Source organism: Impatiens glandulifera, chromosome 8 (genome assembly GCF_907164915.1).
Source record: "Impatiens glandulifera chromosome 8, dImpGla2.1, whole genome shotgun sequence".
Lineage (NCBI taxonomy): Eukaryota > Viridiplantae > Streptophyta > Magnoliopsida > Ericales > Balsaminaceae > Impatiens > Impatiens glandulifera.
The window spans coordinates 4,005,307-4,028,692 of NC_061869.1; the positions used below are offsets into that span (position 1 = coordinate 4,005,307).

The window sequence follows — 23,386 nt, forward strand, 5'->3', positions numbered from 1 at the left end:
TTATTTTTTTACCTTTCATTTAATAATTATCTATCTTTACTTTGTTAATTTGTAAATATATGTTTACAGAATTATTAATTTGAATTAATTAATTATAAATATTAAATTATTCAAATTAAACTATATTTTATATTTCAAGAATGAATATATACTTAGTTATAATTAAGCCTTTTTATAAATGTATATATTTTTTTTGTTTATATAATTTTTAGAGTAACTAACGAAAATAATAAATTAAATAATAATATATATATATATATTAAAATATACATTATATTTGATAAATATATATGTAAAAGAATATAAAATTCTTAAATGTTTTTTAATTAATTATATTTTCTGTTAATATTTTTTTATTTTTAAAATGAGGAATGGTAAAAAAAATATATAAATCAATTTAATAAAAAATATAATTTTTAAAATGAGGAATGGTAGTTTAATATATATATATATATATATATATATATATATATATATATATATATATATATATATATATATATATATATATATTAAACTATAGTGTTCTCTCCTTAGGAAGTTTTTTTTTAGGTTAAAATCAATCAATTATAATTAACTAGTTATATATTATAATTTTTATAAAATTTTAAGTAACTAATAATTTAAATTAAATTATCAATTTCACCTTTCTTATAAAACATAAAACCAACTATAATTAATATCTTTCTTACAAGAATAAATAGAAATTTTCTGTTAACAATCAATCTTAATAAATTTCTTTCTTTTTATAAATAAATTTGAGACTAACTTTAAAAATCAAATCAAAATATAACATTAAATTTATTGAAAATCAAAATATAATTAATAGCAAAATCTTACTTATATAATAATAATATTATTTTTTCCTACCAACCCAAAAGTTGAAATCACCTTAAGTTGAAATCACATTCAATATTACCAAGAGATGAAATCACCTTAAGTTGAAATCACATTCAATATTACCAAGAGAATAAGATACATTTCAACATCAATTATTCCATACTAGGGTGGATTAAATGGGTAAAATCAATCTATTTGATCAGAACCGTATTAAATTTATTAATCCGTAATCCAAACTATTTTACTAATTAATACGAATTGAAAATGGTTTGGATAATCCAAACTAAAAAAATATTTATATATATCAACTTTAACAATTTTTTTAAAAAAAATTGATTTTTTTTTTCATTATTAAATTTGAATCTAAAAAAATAATAAAAAAATAATTATCAGAAAGATAAATAAAATATATATTATATTGAAATAAAATTTAATTTAGAAAAAATAAATTAAAAAATATATTTTTATTTAGATAGTTTGGATAATCCTAATCCAATGCTCGCCCTGTTCAATAATAAAAACCAAGTAAATTGAAATATAAAACATAAATCTCAAGAGTTAATCCCTTTTTCTTAATAAAATTTCCCTTATTACAATAACTCTATATCTAATAGAAAGCATTGATAACTTCATAAAATGGTCACTGGATAAGTGATTAACCATAAGTCTATGAATTCTTAGATCAACAACATTAATCCATCCCATTCATGATCTCAACTTCTTCCACAAAAACAAAATACAAAAAACTCTCAGACAACATCATCTGAACTTTCGTCGTAAATCATGGAGTCTCTGTTATCTTCATTCCCACTACTCTGATCGCTGTTATAGCTGCTCTCGGTGAAACTCATCGAAGTTGACCCGTCTGATTCTTGACTTTTCGGTCCAGAAGACAAGCTGAAATCACTGTTGTATGCCTCCATACCGATCATTTGTTCAATCTCCACAAAACTACATCAATCAAAATTAGATGATTTTAACGCACACTCAGTTGTTTAAAGTGTTCTCAAAAGAGATTCGCAATCGTCGAAATTAACCAACAACCTTCCTTCTGGGGGGAACTCGGCCTGGAAGCAGAAACCCGGCCTTTCTTCTAAAAGTCGTTTAATGGGAATAAAGCTATATATACATACATAAATAGACAGACACCAATCAATTACATTGTCAAATAGTTGGATGAAATTGTTTATTAGTTATTAACACTTACCTCGTGCTGTAGCACCTATTATACCAGTCACCTTCGCGAGCTAATCCTTCTCGGTTGGATATGTCCTGTTTGCATGCAAATTTATATCTTAGTGAGGAAACTGCATTTTCAAGCAATTCATGTTATAGAGAAACATAAATTTTATTTTATGAATCTGTCTCTAGCTAAATTTAGTTTCCAAATGGGCCATTTCACTTACAAGATGGTTGAGGAACTTATAGTCCCCAGAAAGAAGGGCTTTGGCGAAGTGCCCAACTTCAGCCTGCAAATTTATACGACTTTCCATTTAAATCTCCCATATGAAATAAATAAATAATTAAAATTTGGGAAGGTATCGACAAGACTATAAACGCACTTCTCTGAGATTCATACAGTCGCGCAAAACCAAAACCTCCAGAGGGCTTCGACGGGCGCAGCTTCCAATCCTAACAGATGGAAGAAACCATAGCATTCTTAAACTCACAAATCCAATGGAAGGGAAAAAACATTTCAAAAGAAGGAACATATACCGACCTCAAAAATTGGCCAGTAATTGAGTAGGAAGTTGAGAAGTCAAGGAATTTCAGTTTGCGTAAACCCTGCAAAATATGACATCACCTTCCTTTCAGCTTAAAATGAATCAAATATGTTACTTCACAGCATAGATATCTAGGATTTATAGAAGAAATGTAAGTGAGCCTAAAAATGGCCCAAGCCTGAGAGAATTAATTATGATTCAATAACTATTTCGTTCATTATTATACTATATATAAACTACAAACTTACTTTACTAATTACTATACTAATTCCCAGTGGAATTCAAAAGAGATGTTAAATTCAGCAGACAGTTGAAGCATATTATTGTATTTGCAGGCGTGGCAAAAAGATGGAAAACTCATCCTATAATACATACCTTAAGAAGTCGACCACAGATTTGATCATGCAGCTTAAATCCTCGAAGTGCTAATGATGTAAGATGAGGACAGTTATTAATTAGATCAGAGCATATAGGTCCTTTCAAACTATCATCTCTTCCTGAAAATGATCAATTTTGAGGGAAACAAATTAGAAGCTCTTCTCATGGGACAAAAATAGAAATTTGCACCATGCACTTGATCACTGGACAAACCTGTTTTTGAAGATTCGAAAAACAAACGCTCTACCAATTGACAATTCTTGCTAACAGAATCCAATGTTTGCCTCAATTCAACATGCCTGCCACAAGAAGTTTGTTCAAATCAAAAGACTGCTAATTCAGGCAAAAGATAACAATGTCAATACATGTTAATATTATCAGATTAGTTAGGTTTTATAAGTTGTTTTGTGCGGAAAACATCAGCTAATGATCTCCAAGAAGGAGTTAGACAGGTTTATGTAACTTCATATCAAAGAACAATTTTTCATATCATCTTCTTACTTTTTCTAGTAAACTTATTTTCTGAATCTGGGCTCAAAATGACACATAAAAAAACAAACAGCATACTTACAGGATAATTATCCGTCCGACAAACATTTTTTATTCTGAATCTAGATGTGACAACTGACAAAGAAACTACAAATTAATTTTTGAATCACGACAGATAATTAGATTCTGATACAACTCATTTCTAAATGTGATCTACCTGAATCCTGAATCTACACATGGAAGAGAAAGCTGAAGAAAGGGTGTTGCCAAATGAAGCCATTACACAATTAGAGATTCTCTTTGATTGGGTAAAAGTACATCAACCATACTTTTTTTTTTACTTCATGGGATGGGAGTAACATTACATAAACCATGCTTGATCATTTGATCCCTTTTCTATTTTCTTTTTTAAAATGACAGTTTTATTTCCTGGATGAGGCTAGCAAAGCATCTCACCACCATGATCCCCACTTCAATCAAGCTTTAAGTAGGAATCGTACCTGGGCCTTAGAATCTTAGATCAAGATTTTTACCACTTGAGCTACCATTTTGCTAACAGTTTCTGTCGCATAAAGTATAATTAATCCCAGAAGTTGTTCAACAGTCAAGGAGTTACTTACAAGAGAAAATGAAAGGAAATATTCTTAACAATAGACAAAAAAAGACCTAAAGCTTTAGATCACTATTAGAGCATTCTATTTGTTATTTAATTGAGTATAAGCTACTGTGATTAAATATTCATACAGACATCAAATTTTGAAGCTGCTAGAATTATGTGGATACATCATCAAGTAAACAAAGTGCAGGACTAAATCATAACACTATATATAGAACTTACAGGCCAACAATTTCCAAGTCTCGGATGGAAGGGCAGGCTTCCAGAGCAGTACAAAGTGCAAGATTATCCATTCTTTCAATGTTGTACAGGTGCAAAGTCTTCAAAAGAGCCCTACAGTAAAACAAGATATGTAGATAATCAGGAACTACCTTTAACATTTTTTTAAATATTCCCTGGGATCAAAGCAGCAAAACATCTTGGCAAATTCCATAACCAATATTTAAGATAAGGATTGGTGGGATGAGGAAGACATAACCAAATACCACATGAAATTACATTAATTTTCTCTAGTCAAATGATCATACCCAGGAGTGCCATTTTCTGCGCTCAAAGAGATCAAGCATGAACGAGTTAGAATTGATGTCTCTCTTCCTTGTCTAGATCTCTTATCATTCCACGAGAAACCAGAAGCATCTATTGGGTTCCTGATTGTATAGACCCACGGTTGGCATACGCTATAAGAAGCAGTTGGGCTAGGCACTATGCCAAGTTTAAGAGACCTGGATAGAACAAAAAAGAAATAAAAAAGGTTACCACTTACCAGCCATCTTATGTATGCCAAGATTATTCTAAACAGAAAATTCCTTACTGAAGTAGAATTCCAGCTCGTTGAATCATAGTAGAAACAACAACGTTACTGACTTTAGGGACAACAGTAGTCAAATCAATATTAGCATAGCACAAAGGATCCATGGCACACTTGTGAAAGAAAGAGCATGTTGCTGAAGCATAACACACGCTTTGAGTGTCCAACATTGAGAATATCTACACCATCATTCAAACACCAATTAGTTTACATCTACAACACTCTTAAACATTCAAACACCAATTTGTTTACATCTACAACACTCTTAAACATTCAAACACCAATTTGTTTACATCTACAACACTCTTAAACATTCAAACACCAATTTCATGAATCAAAATAAAGTATTGTTGGAGAATTATGGATCACAAGTGTTCGTCTTTTTTCTCTCTGTTATATGGATCTAAATCATATTCATAACAATTACAATAACAGTTTAAGTTCTAATATGAGCTAGATCAACAACTGCTGAAATATAATATAATAAACAAATTAACCGCCGCAACAGAACTTGAACTTTTCCGAGCATTTGGCAGCCTTCAGGTAAAAAATTAGATCAGAATCATACGTACCTTATATGTATCTTCTTAATAAGTAATATACTGGATCATGAATCATAATAACGAAACACGATTATATGTATCTTCTTAATAAGTAATATACTGGATCATGAATCATAATAACGAAACACGATTATATGTATCTTCTTAATAAGTAATATACTGGATCATGAATCATAATAACGAAACACGATTATATGTATCTTCTTAATAAGTAACATACTGGATCACAAATGTTCGCCTTTTCTCTCCTATTATATGGATCTAAATCATATTCATAACAATTATAGTAACAGTTTAAGTTCTAATATGAGCTAGATCAACACAACTGCTGAAATATAATATAATAAACAAATTAATGAGTTTTTTTTCTCTATTATATGAATCTAAATCATGTTGATAACAATAATAGTAACAATTTAAGTTCTAATATCAGCTAGATCAACACAACTTCTAAAATAACCGCCGCGACAGAAATTAGATCAGAATCATACATACCTTGATAGTGAGATCAGAAGGAAGGGCCCAAACAAGAGAGTTATGAACAGAGGCACGTTTCCTAGCGGATCTTTTACCAGCTTCAAGAAGAACATTGCCTAAACGCATAGCACGTTCGATCAATTCATTCTGATCTGCATCGCACTCCCTAGACTGAATTAGTCGATCGAATGACATATCCAAGGAGAAGGAATCGGATGAATCGGAGAGATCTAAGAAGGATTGAAGGAGATTATCCATGTTATCGAGCTTAGGAAGTTTGAAAAGAGGTTTTGCGATGAGATCTGGTGATGAACAACAAGGACGCTTGGATAGTAATGGAGTATCAATATCAATATCATCCATATCGAGTGGAGAAGAGAATGTGTGTTTATGAGAGAGATGAATGAAGATGATGATGACGAAGCGGTGAAGATGAAGAGAGAGAGTATCGTCGTCTTCTTCTGAAGAATCCCATTGTTAGAAAATGAAAAAGGACCTATCAGAAGTACGAATACGGCATTTTTATGACACGTGTCCTTCTCTAGTGTATACCAGCATTACTTTTTATTTTTTATTTTATTGTTCTCTAATAATTAATTAAAAAATGTAACTTTAATTAATTATTTCAATATTAATTTTGTAACTTACAAAATGAATATAATATTTATTTGTTATTTTAAATTAAATATTTTATTATAATATTTTAGAAAGGAAACAAATGAACCCTTAGAAGGCAATGTATAATTAGAAAAAAAAAAAAGGTTTATTGTTGATTCTGTTTGATGTTTACACTAGAATTTCTTAGTGCTTGCCTTTTTCAAAAAAGTAGTATTTTTTATTATTATTATTATTCTCTTCTTATATTCATTTCTATCTGAAACAACTATATTTTAAAATATTTTTATATATATTTAATCATTATTATTTGTTGGGATAAGCCTCTTAATTTAAGGATATAAACAATGTGTAACGGAGGGAGATAAGTAAAAAAAAAAAAATTATTAAATTAAAAAAATAAATTATATTTTTAATTTTGTAGTTATATTTTATTAAATAAATATAATAAATTTTAATTATTTTAAAAAATAAATAGAGATAGTTTAATTAATTAAGTATTTGTGTTAGAACGTATAAAGATGCAGAAATCAAATTTGTTGGTGTTTTTGTTTTTTTATTTTATATTAGTGTCCGTCAAGAAGAACAAGAATGACAATTGGTACCCGTATATCCGATATATATGGATATCCGATGATCGAATTCGAATATTTTAAATTAGATACGGGGCATGGAAAAAAAAGTTCCCAATTGGGATCGAAATAGAGGACCTGCTAAACTCAAACCCAATACCGTTTATATTAATAATAAAAATAAAATATTTTTTATTAAGAATTAATGTAACATTTAATATTCATCATTAAAAATATTATTTTAAATGCACCCTAGTTTTAATTTTATTTTTATTTTTTTTTAAAAAAAATTATTACTCTTTTTATTACTCTTCAATTTTCCTTTTCAATTTTGTTTTAATAATAAAATGTTATTACTTTCTATTTTTTTCATTTTCATTCTAATATTTTTTTTTAAACTTCTTTCTAACATTTTTTCAACTTTATAATAAAGTTATTATTTTTTCAATATCTCCACATAAAATGTAGGTAAGGTAAATAAAATTTTCATTTGTTTTTTTAATATTTCAATTTGTTAATTTTAAAATTATTTATTATTTAATAAAGTTATGTTTTTAATTTTCAATTAAGAATATATAAATAGTCAAATAGATCCTCAAACTTCAATGTGAAGAAAATTGAGAAAACAAACTAAATAAAGATGTATGAAACAAACAGTTAGCAGATCACTACAACCGGACAATTTTGATATAATTAGGGTTTATTGACAATTCAAGAGTTCATGGTCTATTTGAACATTGAGAAAAATTAAGAGGGCATATTTTCTTTCATTTTCATTAACTCTAAATGGAACATTTGGTAGAGGACAAAGAAATTGACTAGGAAAAAACATACCTTCTCTTTGTTTTCTTTCTAATGAAATCAATGTTTTATTTTTAACAATTAAGATTTTTATGATAATCTTTTGATAAAAAAATTCATTTAAGAATAAACATTGAAATGAAGAAAATACACCATGATTCACATGACAAGATCATAAATTACTTAATCCTTCACATGATTCAAAAATTAAAGTAATGAAAGCAATTAAAGGATAGGTAGCAAATAATATTGATTTATTTTGCCAAATTAGATCTTATAAATTTTTTTGAACAAGATCACCATGTATGATCATGATGACAAGAATACTCCCATCATTTTTTAATAATATAATTTTATTTACCCAACCATAAACTCGGGCAATGATAAGTAACGTTGCAAATATCTTCGACGGTAGCAGTGAACTGGTGTAACGGTCTAACCATAAACTTAGGCAACCGAAACAAAAGACTACACACGCATTCACTGTCGAGTTCCTTGAGCCACCGACAACATTCCTCTTCTATTAGACTTTCCTCGTGGTGACGTCTGTGTCTGTGCTTGCGATGACGACTAGGCCTCGTGTGATCCCCGTCATGGTGGCTACGATGGTGGTGGTGGTGATGATGGTGGTGACGGGGGTCATGGTGATGAGGTGGTGTATTCGAATGGGGAGGATGTGGTGCGGGAGGTGGAGGAGATGGTGGTGGAAGTGTGAAGTATGGAAGCAAACCGCAAGCGTGGTTTGCTAACGTAATTTGTTGGAGACAAAGTGGGCGAGGGGCTAAAGGAGGGGATGGAAATGGAAATTTTGGAATTAGTTGACTTTTACTCGTGCGAATAAGCATGAGAAGGAGGAAAACGGAGAAGAAGAGGAAGAATGAAGAACTCGTGATGAACATATTGATGATCTTGGATGTCTTCATGCTTTTTAAGCAATGGTACTTGGTTTTAATTTATATACCAAATTAGAAGTAGGAAAGACAGTTAGATTTTATTTGTTTAGATTTTGATTATTAATAATTACCACACCAACAAAATGACTTGTGTTATTTGGGGACTCATGCCATGTTTATGACATTATTATTAAAGTTTCTTCAATGAACAAAAGTGTGAACTTATTCCCATCTATTTGTTTTTTCACTTTTTTCACCTTCTATTCTCTAATTAAATTGTTTATCAAACTTTCTTGTTAAATTATCACAACACTTTTGAGACCAGGAGTCCAATCTTTGTCAAGTGGTTCATAGTTGTCATGGTTGATTCTTAAATTGATCTTGATTTAAGAAGAATTTATAAAAAAAAAAGGAAAATTAATATAGAATGATTTAGGTCAATAAATACTAAATTGTATCAAACTTAATGATATCATTGAAAAGGGGCTATGAAGTGAAACTAGTGACAATTTTCTAGATTAAAAAAAACATTGAGTAATACAACTTAAATGATTTTACTTATTTTTACCAAACTAACTCTTTTATTAAACTTAAGTTAAAACTAATCTTAAATATTCAATTAATTTAAATAACCATAATCAAATATCATTTAGATTAGACTTATTTGTTATGAACTTTTTCATTGAACAGGTTTGAAAACATTTGCTCATTGTCTCCAAAATTTGTGCAAATATATCAACCGGGTCTAAATCTAAGCAAGTTCTCATTTGGAGACAATACTTGGTTAAACATAAATTCTTAAACCCTGTTATCAACCCAAACTCCGATGTCAATGGAAACAATGGGCCCTCGTCAACTTTCTCGTCGACGAGCCACTAATCAGTTGAATCAAGCTATCGTGTTTAGTAATATAATCCATTAGCATATTGAGCCGAGGTCAGATTCTCAAAGAAAGAAAAAACATCACAATATTACTGCTAGTCCTTATCTCCTCAAAGTTATATTTTTGAGCAAATTCAAAACACAATTTGAGTGCAAAACAATTTATTACCAGGGTCTTCAAGCTGATGTTCCGATGGATAAATCTATCAGCTAATAACTTTTGAAACAACTCCTGCTCCAACCGTTCGACCACCCTCCCTAAGTGCAAATCTTTGTCCTGTAAATATCAACGAAAATGAATCAAATCAATCAAATCTAACAAATATTTTATCCAATAAACAAACAAACAAACAAACAAACAAACCTGGTTCAAGTGGAACTGGTAATATAAGCTCAAAGATAGCAGTTACATTGTCACCAGGCATAACCATCTTTACATTTTCTGGTAACTCCACTTTACCAGTAATATCTGCAGTTCTCAAGTAAAACTGGGGCCTGTAATTTGAGAAGAATGCTGTATGTCGCCCACCTTCATCCTTTGTTAAAATATATGTCTCCGCCTCAAATCTCTTGTAAGTTTTCACACTAGCCGGTTTTGCTATCACCTATACAATCAAAAACAATTCCAACCATGTTCAACAAAATTTCCAATTAAATCACTAACCTAACTACATGTAAAGATTATTTCATATTCCCTAACCTTAGACCTTGAAATAAACTTTTTCTTTACTTTTTAGTGGAAGTTATTATAATTAGTGGGGAGCTAGTGGTGGTTACTCCCACTAAATGATAGTTTCTCGGGGAATGAGAGGGTTTTAACTTATTTTCTGTCATTAAATCGTAGAAAACGAGTGATTCCTTCTAAATATTGGGAAGATTGTGTTTCTGGTAAGATAAGTTGATCTATTTTCTTGACTCCGCATTCTTGAACAACAATATCTTTCACAAGAACTATACATAAAGTTGGTGAGCTCATTGATATTTTGACTCCGAACTCCGAATATTCTTGTTAACAAGTCTTAATGGAGGGTGTAAAACCAAATAAAAGAATATTGAAAGGGAATTATGACTTAGAAAATATCGTAAATTCATTTTACTTCTCATTTACTTGTGTTAGAACTCTGATTGATAAACATTGTACGAGGATGATTGAAGATCGACCAATTTTAAGACATGGAATCCAAGATGTTGTAGTGGAAGATTGGGAGAGTCAGACGGCACAATGAAATGTTTTGTGTCAAATAGGGCTTAAAATTTGTAAGAGAGAACAAACGTTCTTTTAGTTTATGCCTAGTTTCTTGCCTACTATAATTATTTTTTACACTAGTACCATTGAACAAAAAAGAACTACATGTAGATTGCTTATGTTCATTTGTATCCGGAGCCCTTCATAGAAAAACTCAAAGCAGTTGTATAATCAATTACTAAACCAAGGAAAAATGTAAGATAAACTTTATAAGATACTTTGATCCATACCTGTCCACGCTGTATATCTTCACGCTTCAATCCACGAAGAAGGAGACCCACATTGTCACCGGCCTATAAAATCAAGTATAAGTAACTTGACATCCTTCACTTGATAGGACAATATTAAATGAATGCATTAGCGACTTACTTGACCATAATCCAAGCTTTTCTTGAACATTTCAACTCCAGTCACAGTAGTTTTTAATGGAGGACCCTACATAAGAGTTAAGACAAATACAGCACCCAAAACAAAAAACATGCCTCAGATATAAAGTTGACAATAAAATTTTGATAAGTTGGAGCCGAAAAAAGCAAACAAGCTTTATTTTGTCACCTGCATCAACCCTAAAATCTCAACATCATCTCCCGTTTTAATTTTTCCCTGTTCCACTCGGCCAGTGGCAACAGTTCCTCGACCCTTCACACAGAAAGACAAAATAAGTCGAATAAACTATATATCTGAAAGACAAAATGTTGGAAAGAGAGCTCTTTTGGTTCAACAACTCTAAAAAAGACAAATCTATCTATACTTCTTCATTTTGTAGGGTTATTTTACTGGGGTAAGCAAACCTCTTAAGTTCAGAAGCCTAGGCACCAACGTCATAACAGAAAGAAATTATAGTGTATAAGTTATTTGTTTGGAAACAATTATACATTATAAGAATCATGGACCAAAAAATAGAATAATCAAACCAACAGAGTGACAAGCATAATACATTTGAAAATATAGTTCAAGATACCTGAATAGAGAAGACATCTTCTATAGGCATCAAGAAGGGTTTGTCAAGTTGGCGTACAGGATCAGGAATGTACTCATCTACAGCATCCATCAGCTTCAATATAGCCTTCTTTCCTATTTCCTCATTAATTCCTTGTAAAGCAGACAGGGCTGAGCCTCTGATAATAGGAATATCATCACCAGGAAACTTGTAGAAGCTAAGCAACTCTGAATTGAAATAATTACAATAAGATAAATTCAGTTTTACTACCAACTAAAATAGGGAAATTATGGTACTTGCTTTGATGAAAAGTTTTTACTCTAGTAGTATAGAAAAAAAAATCTCTGGACAAATACAAATATCAAGAATAAATGCAATTTAAAAAGTTTTGCTTATGTATAACTACAAAGTAACAAAATTTGTCAATCATTCATTGAATGATTAATCACTACAAATGAAGGGGATAAGTGATTTAAATAATGAAAAATCCAAAAAAAAAAACATAACTAGGAAGGATGCTATACCACGGAGCTCCATTTCTACAAGCTCCAGTAACTCAGGATCATCAACGACATCAACTTTGTTTAGAAAACACACCAATGATGGTACACCGACCTACATAATGCAGAAAAAAAGATACCACTGAGAAAAACTTGCATGGCAAAATACAAAATCATCTCAAGCATACAGCATGAGGTTATATTGGGTCTCTAAGCAGATATCTATACTTGTCGCGCCAGCAATATATGTTCTTTTGTCTGCGGCATAGGGCCATCAGGACCAGAAACCACGAGAATACCACCGTCCATTTGTGCAGCTCCAGTGATCATGTTCTACAATCAACCAAACTCAAACATAATTAAAAAAAAAAAAACACTCAAAAGGGAGAGAAAAAGCTCACTAGTCTTGAAACTTACTTTAACATAATCTGCGTGTCCTGGACAATCAACATGAGCATAATGTCTCTTTGTTGTCTCATATTCCACATGGGCCTGGAAGAACATAAAATGAAAAATTGTAGCTAATATGAAGTATGAACAAATAAATATCATACCGTCGCAATTGTAATTCCTCTCTTCTTTTCTTCAGGGGCCTTATCAATTTCATCAAAAGCAATAGCTTTGGCTTTTCCTTCTTCTGCCAAAACCTGAAGTAGGGTAGCAAATCTTAAGATGTGATTGGGTTTTTCCAGGGAAAATAATGGATAGGAACAATATGCATTATTATTTATCAATCACCCTCGTGATAGCAGCAGTTAGTGTAGTCTTCCCATGATCAACATGTCCAATGGTTCCCACATTAACATGAGGCTTTCTGCACATATATAAGCATAAAATAGTTGGATTCAAGATTGTGGGTAGTAACAAAAATAGCTCTATAAGCAGAAATGAGACTGAAATGAACAGTACATAAACTAGTAATCAAATGTTTTGAGCTTACGTTCGGTTGAAGGTGGCCATTGATCGGCGCCATGGGTTCTGAGCAGAAGTTGTATCATGATGAAGAATGGATTCTGTGATTGATAACGGCGCAATGATGGATCCACGACAAGAGTGGTAAATTTGTGAAGAAAACGGTATTAATCGCTTTGAGTTACATTTCCGGATAGCTATGGACGCCATGGAAGATGGAACTAGAAAAATGAAGGAAGGAAGGAAGGAAGAAGAAAGAGAGAGGCTAAGAAAGGAGCCGGGGCTTTTGAAGGTTTTAGGGTTTCTATTATCAGTTCAGACAAAGTATTCAGGGAATGGCTTTTTCGTAATTTGACTTTTCATTTGGGGCGAATTGTCAATTTACAACAATAGTTTCTTTAGAAAAAATAAAATAAAATTAATTATTTAGATAGTAGATTGGAATTTTTATAGCTTTAATTTCATTTTTATTTCTTTCTTCTCAAATTCAGTAAAACTATTCAGACTATAACTTAATCATTTAGTATAATAATTAAATATCAATTTTGATTTGGAAATTTTTTTATATCCTCGTAATAATTAGTTTTTTATTATTAAAATTATTTAAAAAATAAAATTTTCTCTTTAACAGTTTAAACTCTGTTAAGTTACTATTAATCTAACATTTATAAATGAAATATTAATGTCACTAATTCATTATACAAAAAATATTGGAAATTCGTTTTTCGATGGAAGAGGGTGAGAAAGTCATTGAGGGATACGAAAGTGATAAAACGTCGAGATGCGACGGTGAAGGCATTGTCTTTTTTCATAAGACGGGATTATGGAAACAACTTATCATTTTTATCGTTTTTCATAATTCGATAATAATTAGAACTCTACATTGATATGTCTTATACGTAAAACTCTAGGGTATGTTGATGTGAAGAACTTTAGGCATATTAATATTGTTTCATCTTTCTATAAAATTGTCGTAAAATGTTTGGCCAACTAATTGAGAAAGGTATTAGAGACAGTCATATATAAATCAGATGGCATTCATCAAAGGTCGTCAAATATATAATGACGTATTAATAGTCAATGAGTGCATTGAGTTAGTTAATTCAAGAGGTGACAAATTTATAAATGAAATATTAACGTCACTAATTCATTATACAAGCAAATATTGGAAGTTCATTTTTCGATGGAAGAGGATGAGAAAGTCATTGAGGGATACGAAAGTGATAAAACGTTGAGATGCGACGGTGAAGGCATTGTCTTTTTTCATAAGACGGGAATTATGGAAACAATTGATCATTTTTCATCATTTGATAATAGTTAGAACTCTACTTTGATATGTCTTATTCGTAAAACTCTAGGGTATGTTGATGTGAAGAACTTTAGGCATATTAATATTGTTTCATCTTTCTATAAAATTGTCGTAAAATGTTTGGCCAACTAATTGAGAAAGGTATTAGAGACAGTCATATATAAATCAGATGAAATTCATCAAAGGTCGTCAAATATATAATGACGTATTAATAGTCAATGAGTGCATTGAGTTAGTTAATTCAAGAGGTGACAAATGTGCTTTTGTCAAGTTAGACATAAAAAAAGTGTATGATCACGTCAATTGAGAGTTTTTGTTTGATGTAATAGGCATAATGGGAATGGGTCCGAAATGGATTGGGTGGATTAAATGTTGTCTCTTAACGGTTAAGTTTTTTGTCATTGTTAATGGTAGTTCTCAAGGATTTCTCGAGAGTTCTCAAAGTATTAAACAGGGTGATGCGCCACTCTTTTTTTTCTTGTTCGTTATTTTTATGCAAACTCTTTAAAAATTATAGTGTTCGTAGAAAACACTCACACTTGACTCATTCATAGAGTGAGTTGTGGGTCAAGTAAATATCATTTTTCTATATCACATTTGATTTTTGTTGATATCACATAGTTTAGGCTACGTACAGGAATTTTAAGCACCTTTAGGATATTTTATAGGTATTCGGTGCATGTTTCAGTCTTCGAAAAATCTTAATAAGTTAGACATATTTTTCCCACGTCCTATTTTGAATAGAAGAAGGATGATGTTGGCAAATGTATTGGAGTTCAAAATTGATGATCTTTCATCAGCATACCTTGGTATGTCATTGGGTGTTAAACTACGATCCAAGGTCTCTTATACCCGATTATCACTAAAATGGAAAGTTGTCTAGATGGAAAAATAAAATAATCTTGAAAATGGGTCGGTTAATCCTCATTAAGAATGTGTTGTCATATATGATATATGATGTCTTTATTCATTATTCACAAGAGTGTGACATTGAAAATCGAGAGAATAATATGTAAGTTTCTATGGGGATTTTTTAACTAATCGTTTTGTCATTTAATTAGTTTGGATAAGGTTAAATATTTTATGAAATCAAGAAAATTTGGATATTCGATATCTCATTTATTTTAATAAGGCTTTTCTATCAAAATGGTGTTGTAGATTTTCCACGGAACTAAATAGTCTTTGGACATCAATGATCAAATGTAAGAATGGTTATATACGATTGGTTTGATTGGTTCACAAAAACGTCTAATTATCCAGTGAGGTGTAACATTTGGAAAAAAAATTATTGTGGAAAAGTTTTCGTGAGCAATCTAGATTCATTGTGAGGATAGTTCTTCGATCAGTTTTTGGGACGATATTTGGTGTGGTGTCAAAAGTTTATCTACGGCGTATCATTAGCTTGTTTATATTTCTATATGTAGAAATTTCATAGTTAAGGACATGTTTGATCATCGATCTAGTGGTTTCTCTAGCCGAATTAAATATAGTAGAAAATTAAACATTATGAAGAGTTAGTCTCTTAATAGAGTTTACTTTTGGTAGAACGCAAACAAGTGTTTCTGAACAAGATGTTATGCGATGACATTACATTGATAGTTTTTATGTGAGATATTGCTACAAGTTGTTCGCTAAGATGAGTCATATAATTTTTTTTGAAAGAATTTTTGGGAGCCAAGCCAGCGTAGGAAAAATAATTCATCTTGTTCATCATTTTCAGGACATGCTCAGTAAAATATTCCATCCAATATCTCGTTATTTGGATGAAGCATTACTTACGTTGTAATTATACAGATGATATGTGCATGGAAAAAAGTTGTATTATGGTTAGTCGTATATGTCACGAGGAGGTTGAATCAACAACTTACTTATTTTTGTATTGTCGAGATGTTGCTAGTATCTGAAGTCTTTTGTGGAGTATCACTAGGATTAATTGAGTGATGCCCGAATCTTTGGGTTGTTGTTGGAAAATTTGGATTGATGCGACTAATATGACATAACTAAATAATTGAGTTATCATCCCAATTATTTTTTGGTGGACTATCTATTTAGAAAGAAATCGTCAAACTTTCATTGATCGTAGTCATCCAATTTGTATCATTCATAATGTTATTATTATATATATATATGATGTTTTCTAAGATTTATTCCGAAAATCTGGTAGAGTCCATCGAAGAGTTGATTGTTTTTTTCGATTACTTACGAGCTCGATATCTTAAGTAACTTTTTTATTTTTTTATTTTTTAATGATGATTTTTTTTTATTCATTTAATGCTTTCGTCGTTGTGCTTAAACTATTTTTATAGTTTTTAATATGCATGGACCTTTTCAGAAAATATAAATAATAATATTTTTGACTACCAAAACTCTAGATTCGTAGAAACTTAATAATTAAATTAATAAGATATATTTTTTATTTATAAATATTACGTATATATTAAGTTAATGGAATTTGAAATAAATCGTTTTTATATAATCTTAACCATAAAAATCCTCCGATTATTTGAAAAAAAAATCTAAAATCTAATTTGCCTTAAAAAGCCCAAATTTGATTGTTACTGTTAAGCACATGTTACTCTTTAACTTTTATAATAATAATTATTATTTTTAAAGAATTCATGCATAATAAAAATAATGGAGCACATGAATGACATTCAAAATTTATAATTGTATAATTCTAAATTTAGTTAACGAAGTGAAATTTATAAAATTAATTAAAATATTTAAGATTGTACAAATTTATCAATTATTTTGACTTTATATTTTACATAATTTAGTAATTTTATGTTTAGATTAATTTTATACTTAATTATATATACAAATAATAATATATATAATTAAATTATTATTTTTTTGCTTAAACTATTCTTATAATATTTTAATATATATATATATGAACCATTTAAAACAAATTAGAGAAGACACTCAATTAATTTTTTTAGTAATATGATGTTTATTATCAAGGTAGACCCATTTAACTTTAAAATATCTAATCATATAATAATTAGTATACAATGTTAGAAAAAGATACACTTGAATCCTTAAATTATCTTTTCCAAATACTGAATGTCATTATTATTTAAAGCTTCAATTTTAATCAAATGATAACTTTAATTTCTTCCAAATAAGATAAATAATTGTTCTTAGAGTTGGTTTGACGACAAAGTTTGAATTATTTTGAAAAAGAAAATAAAAATAGGTTAATTGAATTTTTAATTAATGATTTGTAATATTTTTTGTATTTAAAATATAAATATTATATAAATATAAATATTTAATATTTTAGTTGATAAATGAAGTAATTAGATTATTCAAAATAAATAAAATGTAATAAATTATTTTTTATTTAAAAGGTTACAACATCAAATTGGCATCTTATAGAAATTGAAAATTTTAATTAATTGGAAATTGAATATAGAATCTGATACCATATTTTGATGATATGATAAATTTCCTTGTGTTTTCAATAAATATTCTCAAGTATGAATTTCTGCCATTTATGTATGATAAACAGCTAAAAGGGCCGACATTTCTTTTGACAATTGCATAATTAAATTAAGCTTTATTATACTTTCACAAATACAATAAAAGAAAAAAGCTGCAGCTATGGAAATACAGAAAATGTAGAAAAAAAAGGATGCAACTTTATTATCAAATATTTTTTTCAGGAATTTATCGATCTATGTTACAAGTTACATTTATATATATGTTTAGATATTGATATCAATTCATTTGATATATTCTCATGGGATAGTTTAAGTTTATGTGAGTAAGTTTTTTCAGGAATATTTTTTTTAGTGATAATTATTTTGAATTTTTTTGTTTTTGTTTTTTAGGATTAGTATATTAAAACGCCATACTATTTTCTTTTTCTTTCTCTTCTATTTTGGAATTAATAAAGAATAATTTTAGCAGATAAAATAAATAATTAAATAGATGAAATGATGATTAAAAATCCTTAATATATCTTATTCGAATATATATATATATATATTTATAATGATGATTAATTTTAAAATTATCTCGAAAGTTATAGTTAATTTGAATATATATGTGAGAGTAAATGAATATTTGAATCATTGACCCTCCATAAACTTTAAATAATTAAAAATTGTATGATATGTTTCGAACTTATTCTTACTAAAATCATTATTTTAGAATTTTTAAAAAGAGTGAAGTCGTGGGTTAATCTGCCCGATCAGGGGCGGATCCATGTACAAAGGTACCTGGACGGTAGCCCGGATAGCCTAACGATGGTATTTTCCCGTAGTTATTGACATGTTTCTGGTTGAATAAAATTCACATAAAATTCACATTAATACTTGATATTATTATCTAGCTAGTCTGGATAGATTTTATATAAAAAAAATATAACCCGATACCTCCGTTCCTGTGCCCGATACCATAATTATGATATTTTTCTGTCATATTAACCTAGGTTATTTTAGAAGAAAAAAATATATATTATTTACCATCACAAATGATAATTCATTTAGCTATGTATAAATAAACTTTGTTATATTGTTATTAACACATTATCTCGGTCATAACAAAAAAAAAGTATTAAAACTTCTAGAAACTCTAATTTAAAGAACATCAATAAAAAAAATGCCCCGTAATTCGATAAAGTTGATTTAAAAAATAAGAAATAAATATTCCAAATTAATTTGAAAACATATAAATAAATATAATTGTTAACCCACCTTCTTCCCATATCTCTTGTGTATTCTCTCTCACATACCACTGTGAGTTCTTGATTCTTGATCTTGAAAAAATTATTTTTTTCTCTCTCATCAATCATCTTCTTCCTTTTCAAGAATGAAAAAAAACCAGACAAAAACAAACAATGGCGTCTGCGAGAAGATCTACAAAGCCATGAGTTTCTCCCCTGTTTTCAGAACAATTCGCCGCATCTCTTTCTCTCCAACCACCACTGTCATCGAGGTTCCAATCACCTCCGGCAACCCAATGCCGGCAACCAACTTCCGGCAGAATGCCTCCGGCAAACTACCGGCGACAGAGATAAAACAGGGGAGGAAGATTAATGGTGGTGACGTGGAAGAGAGAAAGGAAGCCATGGGTAAAAGGGTGGATAGCTTGAACGATAGGGTTAGTAATTATATAAATCGAGCGAAGCTCAAGATGAGGAATTCATCAAATGTTAATGGAGATAATTAAGGTGGAAAACTTAATTAGATTCATGCATAAATAACTATATCAAAGAGCTTTCTATAAAGAAAGAAAAAAGTGTGTTTGTTCATAGAGAACATGAATTTTAATTTGTATGAAAAAAAAAAATTATGGTTTTAATTTGTGAAATTTATATTGGTATGGGAAGTATGAATCTATTTCTATATATTATTTAATTATTATATATGAGATGTGATTATATAATATATGTGTTTTGGTTTTGTGTGTTGATTGAAATTTCAATATAATTTTGTTTCTTATATATAATTTAGGAATTAGTATCATTCACATTGTCATATCTAGCTTATTTGAAAAGTTGCAATGAAAATCAAATCTAATAAAGGTATGAGAGGAGAGTGAGGTCTTTAGAAGAATTGATGTTTTTTAAAATAAACTAAAAAATTACGTATAATAAAATTTACAAAATTAAATGAATTAAATAATACAAATTTACAAAAAGTAAAATTCAAATGAAAATATCCAAAATTCAAAGACGGATTAATTTGAATACAATAATAACGAGTTATGAAGGAAAGCAATTGAAATGTATGGAAAAAAAATTATATCCAAATTCTGAGCGGTAGAGTGTCATTTTCTGAGTGGTTTGAAAATTTAATAGGAAAGAGAATTTTCATATTTTCAAACTACTCAGTTATTACTCTAAAATTTATTTTTATTCTATAGTTTTACAAATAAAGCCAAAAAAAATTATGCAAAATTAGAACTAATTATCTACCAATATGATCCAAATAGTGACGATGAACATGAACTTAAAAAAACATCACCAACGCAATTGAAGGGTATAAACAAACAACAAATTAAAGATTGTGAATATTATTCGAATTCGAGAAGATAAATATAATTTTAAAGATTGTGAATATTATTCAAATTCGAGAAGATAAATATAATTTGACTAAATAAATTGTGGTACTGAATATAAATAATATCAACTAAAATCTAAAATCTAATTGTTTAAAATAAAATGAATGTGTACTCCAATATTAAAAATTATTCTAGAATCGTATCATTAACAAACAAAAAAATAAAAAATAGAACAACTATTCAACTTTTTTTAAAGATTTTTTTTCTAGAATTGATTTCACTTAATTGAACTATTTTTTTAAATAAATTTATATATATTATATAACTATTTGAATATAATTTTTATCCCCATTTTCTAGTGTAAATATTTTGTCTCTAATTTATACCACTATTTAAAAAGACAAATTTAAGTTAAAAGTTTAATTAAAAATCTTTTGTCTAATCCAAAACTAAACAAATTGTAAAAGAATCAAAGAAAGTAAAATTAAAAAAGAACATGAAGTATGCAAGTTTCCTTCCCTTTACTTTACAAAAATTAGTTCCCTCTCACTCCCTCTCTATTTCTTGAAACTCAAACAATTTCTCCCATGGCTGTTTTCTTCTCTTCTCTCTCTCAAACCCTAAAAGAAAAAGTAACTAAAACCCTAACTATTCATACATTCATTCATTCATTCATTCCTCAAACGAATGTTTAGCCGAAAGATACAAATCATAAGGAGCCCAAAGATGATCAACATTACAAGGTTTCCTCAAATCCAACCTTAACCAAGGTTTCCCTTTTCCACTCCAATGTAAAAGACTAATCGGACCCGGATGTAAATTCCTACATTTCCCTTCAATATTATCCCCACCTAACCCATGTTGATTCCACCGATGATCAATCGCCTTAATATTTCCAGCCATCACCAACAAAAACGGAGGCAACGAACCCAGATCATAAATCCTCTTCCTTTTCTGAACCACCATCCAATTCTCCACTTTCTGTGTATACAATCCCAGCCTCCATTTCCTTACATCCACCACCATCACGCCGGTGTTAAAATAACACGGCCGCCGTCCTTTAAATGTCTCCGACAACGATTTGTCGTACCAGAAACTATCCGAGAAGTATTTCGTGAAGTTTGCATGGCAATATTCCGGCGCCGCCAATACTTTGTTTTCCAAATTGACCTCCCAGAGGAGGTTAATATCATCGACCATGACGAGATCCGAATCAAGATAGATAACCCGGTTAACGTGACTCGGGAGTATATCCGCTAGATAAATACGGGCGTAGTTTAACGGTTGATCTAATGCTTGTCTGATTGATTTTGATATCTTATGACGGACCCTATTCGGGTCGAAACGGTAGATCATGAATTTGAGATAAGGAAAGGTTGAGCGAATTGTTGATGAGATATTTGGGTCGACCCGAGACCAGAGGAAATGGAAAACAACGTTTTCTGGGCAGGTTGAATGTTGGATGATTGAGAAGATTGCGGCCATTGTTCCTCGGAGGTAATTAGTGTCGAGGGTCATTGAGATGTGGATTTGGGTTTTGCAAGAATCGGCATTTCGGAAAGCGGGTGCTTCCCGGAAAAGGGGAATTTGCGGTGGCGGACGGCGGAGAGAGGCGGCGGGAATGGCGGCGGCGGAGAGGAGAAGGAGAGAGAGAGACAGGTGGCCAAGGAGATGTAATGGAGAGGAGGAGGTCCTCCGGAAGGCCATCCTGCCTGCCTTGGGAAAATAGACATTTGTAATGGATTTTTTTGAAAATTGAGATTTTGGAAATATTAAGGGAATGTATGAAGAATGGATGAGAGAGAATGAAAGGAAGTGGCAGCCATTGATGATGGATTTGCTGCTGGTTTGGAGAAGATTTAGGAGACAAATTGAAAGGAAGTGGCAGCCACAAGATCTTTTTTTGAAAAGTAAATACATTTTTTAAACAAAGAATTATAGGTAAGTTTGATGTTAGTTTTAGATTTTATTAAACTATATATCAAATCATGTTTGAAAAGTAATTTTTATTAATAATTTAAAAACAACATAATAATAATTTTAGAAAATTTTTTTTATTAAATAAAAACGAAAACAATTTAATTCTAAGTGAATGCCGGAAAGATTATTGAATAAAAATTAAGAGATGACTAATATTTTACTTTTGCTCCTCTATTGGTTCGGATGTCAATAGAAAGACTGTAAATCTCATACTTTGAATAAAATTACTAAGTTCATGGCTATACCAGATGCATATTGTGTCGTATGCACAATAAAGATGAAAACAATTATCTATCTACTTAGAAATTGCTCATTCACAATCGATTAATGAAAAAAGTTCGCAACAACAATGAGTTTTGTCAACTTAAATAAAATGACACATAATTAAAAATTTAATAGATAGAAAATTCCAAAGTAACATGAAACTGCTCCTTCACAATTGATATACGAAAAATATGCACAATAACAATGAACTTGGTTAATAGAAAGAGGAAGAATTGGGAAGGGAATAATATGACATTATCAATTCATTTGATTTGTTAGAAAAATGAAAGAGAAAAGAGTCAATCACATTAGAGATGTCATTCCCTCGTCATAATTCCCTCCCTAGTCGTTTCTTTTTAGAAAAATAACATAAAATTCCAAAATGAAACTAAATTTGGTTAGAAAAATGCAAAAATCTTTTTAAGGGTTATACAGACAAATGTGCACACTAACACTCATGTGGAGAAGAGTCTTAATCTCCCTATAGATATGGAAAAATGCAAGTCTTAGTATAATTATGTAGAAGTCCCACAAATGACTGGGCATAAGACAAGATAAATATTTA

At 30.0% G+C, this 23,386-nt stretch overlaps 5 protein-coding genes across 5 annotated transcripts; 1 reads left to right on the forward strand and 4 right to left on the reverse strand.

The window, feature by feature from the left end:
• Positions 1-1,468: 1,468 nt before the first annotated feature.
• On the reverse strand, positions 1,469-6,358 carry LOC124912144 (F-box protein SKIP17-like). Its single transcript, XM_047452708.1, has 12 exons — positions 5,914-6,358; positions 4,859-5,034; positions 4,575-4,769; positions 4,270-4,380; positions 3,156-3,241; positions 2,940-3,061; positions 2,561-2,625; positions 2,403-2,472; positions 2,247-2,309; positions 2,048-2,112; positions 1,885-1,959; positions 1,469-1,791 (listed from the first exon to the last, which is right to left on the reverse strand). The coding sequence occupies exons 1-12, from the start codon at positions 6,256-6,258 to the stop codon at positions 1,590-1,592; spliced, it is 1,575 nt and encodes a 524-aa protein (XP_047308664.1). The 5' UTR covers positions 6,259-6,358; the 3' UTR covers positions 1,469-1,589.
• Positions 6,359-8,236: 1,878 nt separating this feature from the next.
• Positions 8,237-8,806, reverse strand: LOC124912713 (mastermind-like domain-containing protein 1). The gene has a single exon (XM_047453364.1). The coding sequence runs from the start codon at positions 8,804-8,806 to the stop codon at positions 8,237-8,239; it is 570 nt and encodes a 189-aa protein (XP_047309320.1).
• An 866-nt stretch (positions 8,807-9,672) lies between these two features.
• On the reverse strand, positions 9,673-13,543 carry LOC124911334 (elongation factor Tu, mitochondrial-like). Its single transcript, XM_047451801.1, has 12 exons — positions 13,285-13,543; positions 13,083-13,158; positions 12,899-12,991; positions 12,762-12,836; positions 12,573-12,677; positions 12,369-12,459; positions 11,866-12,071; positions 11,460-11,543; positions 11,274-11,339; positions 11,135-11,197; positions 10,023-10,263; positions 9,673-9,935 (listed from the first exon to the last, which is right to left on the reverse strand). Exons 1-12 carry the CDS (start codon positions 13,464-13,466, stop codon positions 9,865-9,867), a joined length of 1,353 nt encoding a protein of 450 aa, XP_047307757.1. The 5' UTR covers positions 13,467-13,543; the 3' UTR covers positions 9,673-9,864.
• Positions 13,544-19,298: 5,755 nt separating this feature from the next.
• LOC124912211 lies at positions 19,299-19,896 on the forward strand. Its single transcript, XM_047452778.1, has one exon. It carries the CDS (start codon positions 19,384-19,386, stop codon positions 19,741-19,743), a length of 360 nt encoding a protein of 119 aa, XP_047308734.1. The 5' UTR covers positions 19,299-19,383; the 3' UTR covers positions 19,744-19,896.
• A 1,353-nt stretch (positions 19,897-21,249) lies between these two features.
• On the reverse strand, positions 21,250-22,443 carry LOC124912210 (probable galacturonosyltransferase-like 4). Its single transcript, XM_047452776.1, has one exon. It carries the CDS (start codon positions 22,282-22,284, stop codon positions 21,250-21,252), a length of 1,035 nt encoding a protein of 344 aa, XP_047308732.1. The 5' UTR covers positions 22,285-22,443.
• Between the last annotated feature and the right edge of the window lie 943 nt (positions 22,444-23,386).

Excerpts from the sequence above, each read along its gene's own strand:
- LOC124912144 (XM_047452708.1), bottom strand. The coding sequence starts at position 6,258 with ATGGATGATATTGATATTGATACTCCATTACTATCCAAGCGTCCTTGT. Across the intron at positions 3,062-3,155 it reads TTTCGAATCTTCAAAAACAG|GAAGAGATGATAGTTTGAAA; the intron begins GTTTGTCCAGTG and ends GATCATTTTCAG. Across the intron at positions 2,626-2,939 it reads TCTGTGGTCGACTTCTTAAG|GGTTTACGCAAACTGAAATT; the intron begins GTATGTATTATA and ends CATATTTTGCAG.
- LOC124912713 (XM_047453364.1), bottom strand. The coding sequence starts at position 8,806 with ATGAAGACATCCAAGATCATCAATATGTTCATCACGAGTTCTTCATTC.
- LOC124911334 (XM_047451801.1), bottom strand. The coding sequence starts at position 13,466 with ATGGCGTCCATAGCTATCCGGAAATGTAACTCAAAGCGATTAATACCG. Across the intron at positions 12,460-12,572 it reads ATATATTGCTGGCGCGACAA|GTCGGTGTACCATCATTGGT; the intron begins GTATAGATATCT and ends TGCATTATGTAG. Across the intron at positions 9,936-10,022 it reads ACCAGTTCCACTTGAACCAG|GACAAAGATTTGCACTTAGG; the intron begins GTTTGTTTGTTT and ends TGATATTTACAG.
- LOC124912211 (XM_047452778.1), top strand. The coding sequence starts at position 19,384 with ATGAAAAAAAACCAGACAAAAACAAACAATGGCGTCTGCGAGAAGATC.
- LOC124912210 (XM_047452776.1), bottom strand. The coding sequence starts at position 22,284 with ATGGCCTTCCGGAGGACCTCCTCCTCTCCATTACATCTCCTTGGCCAC.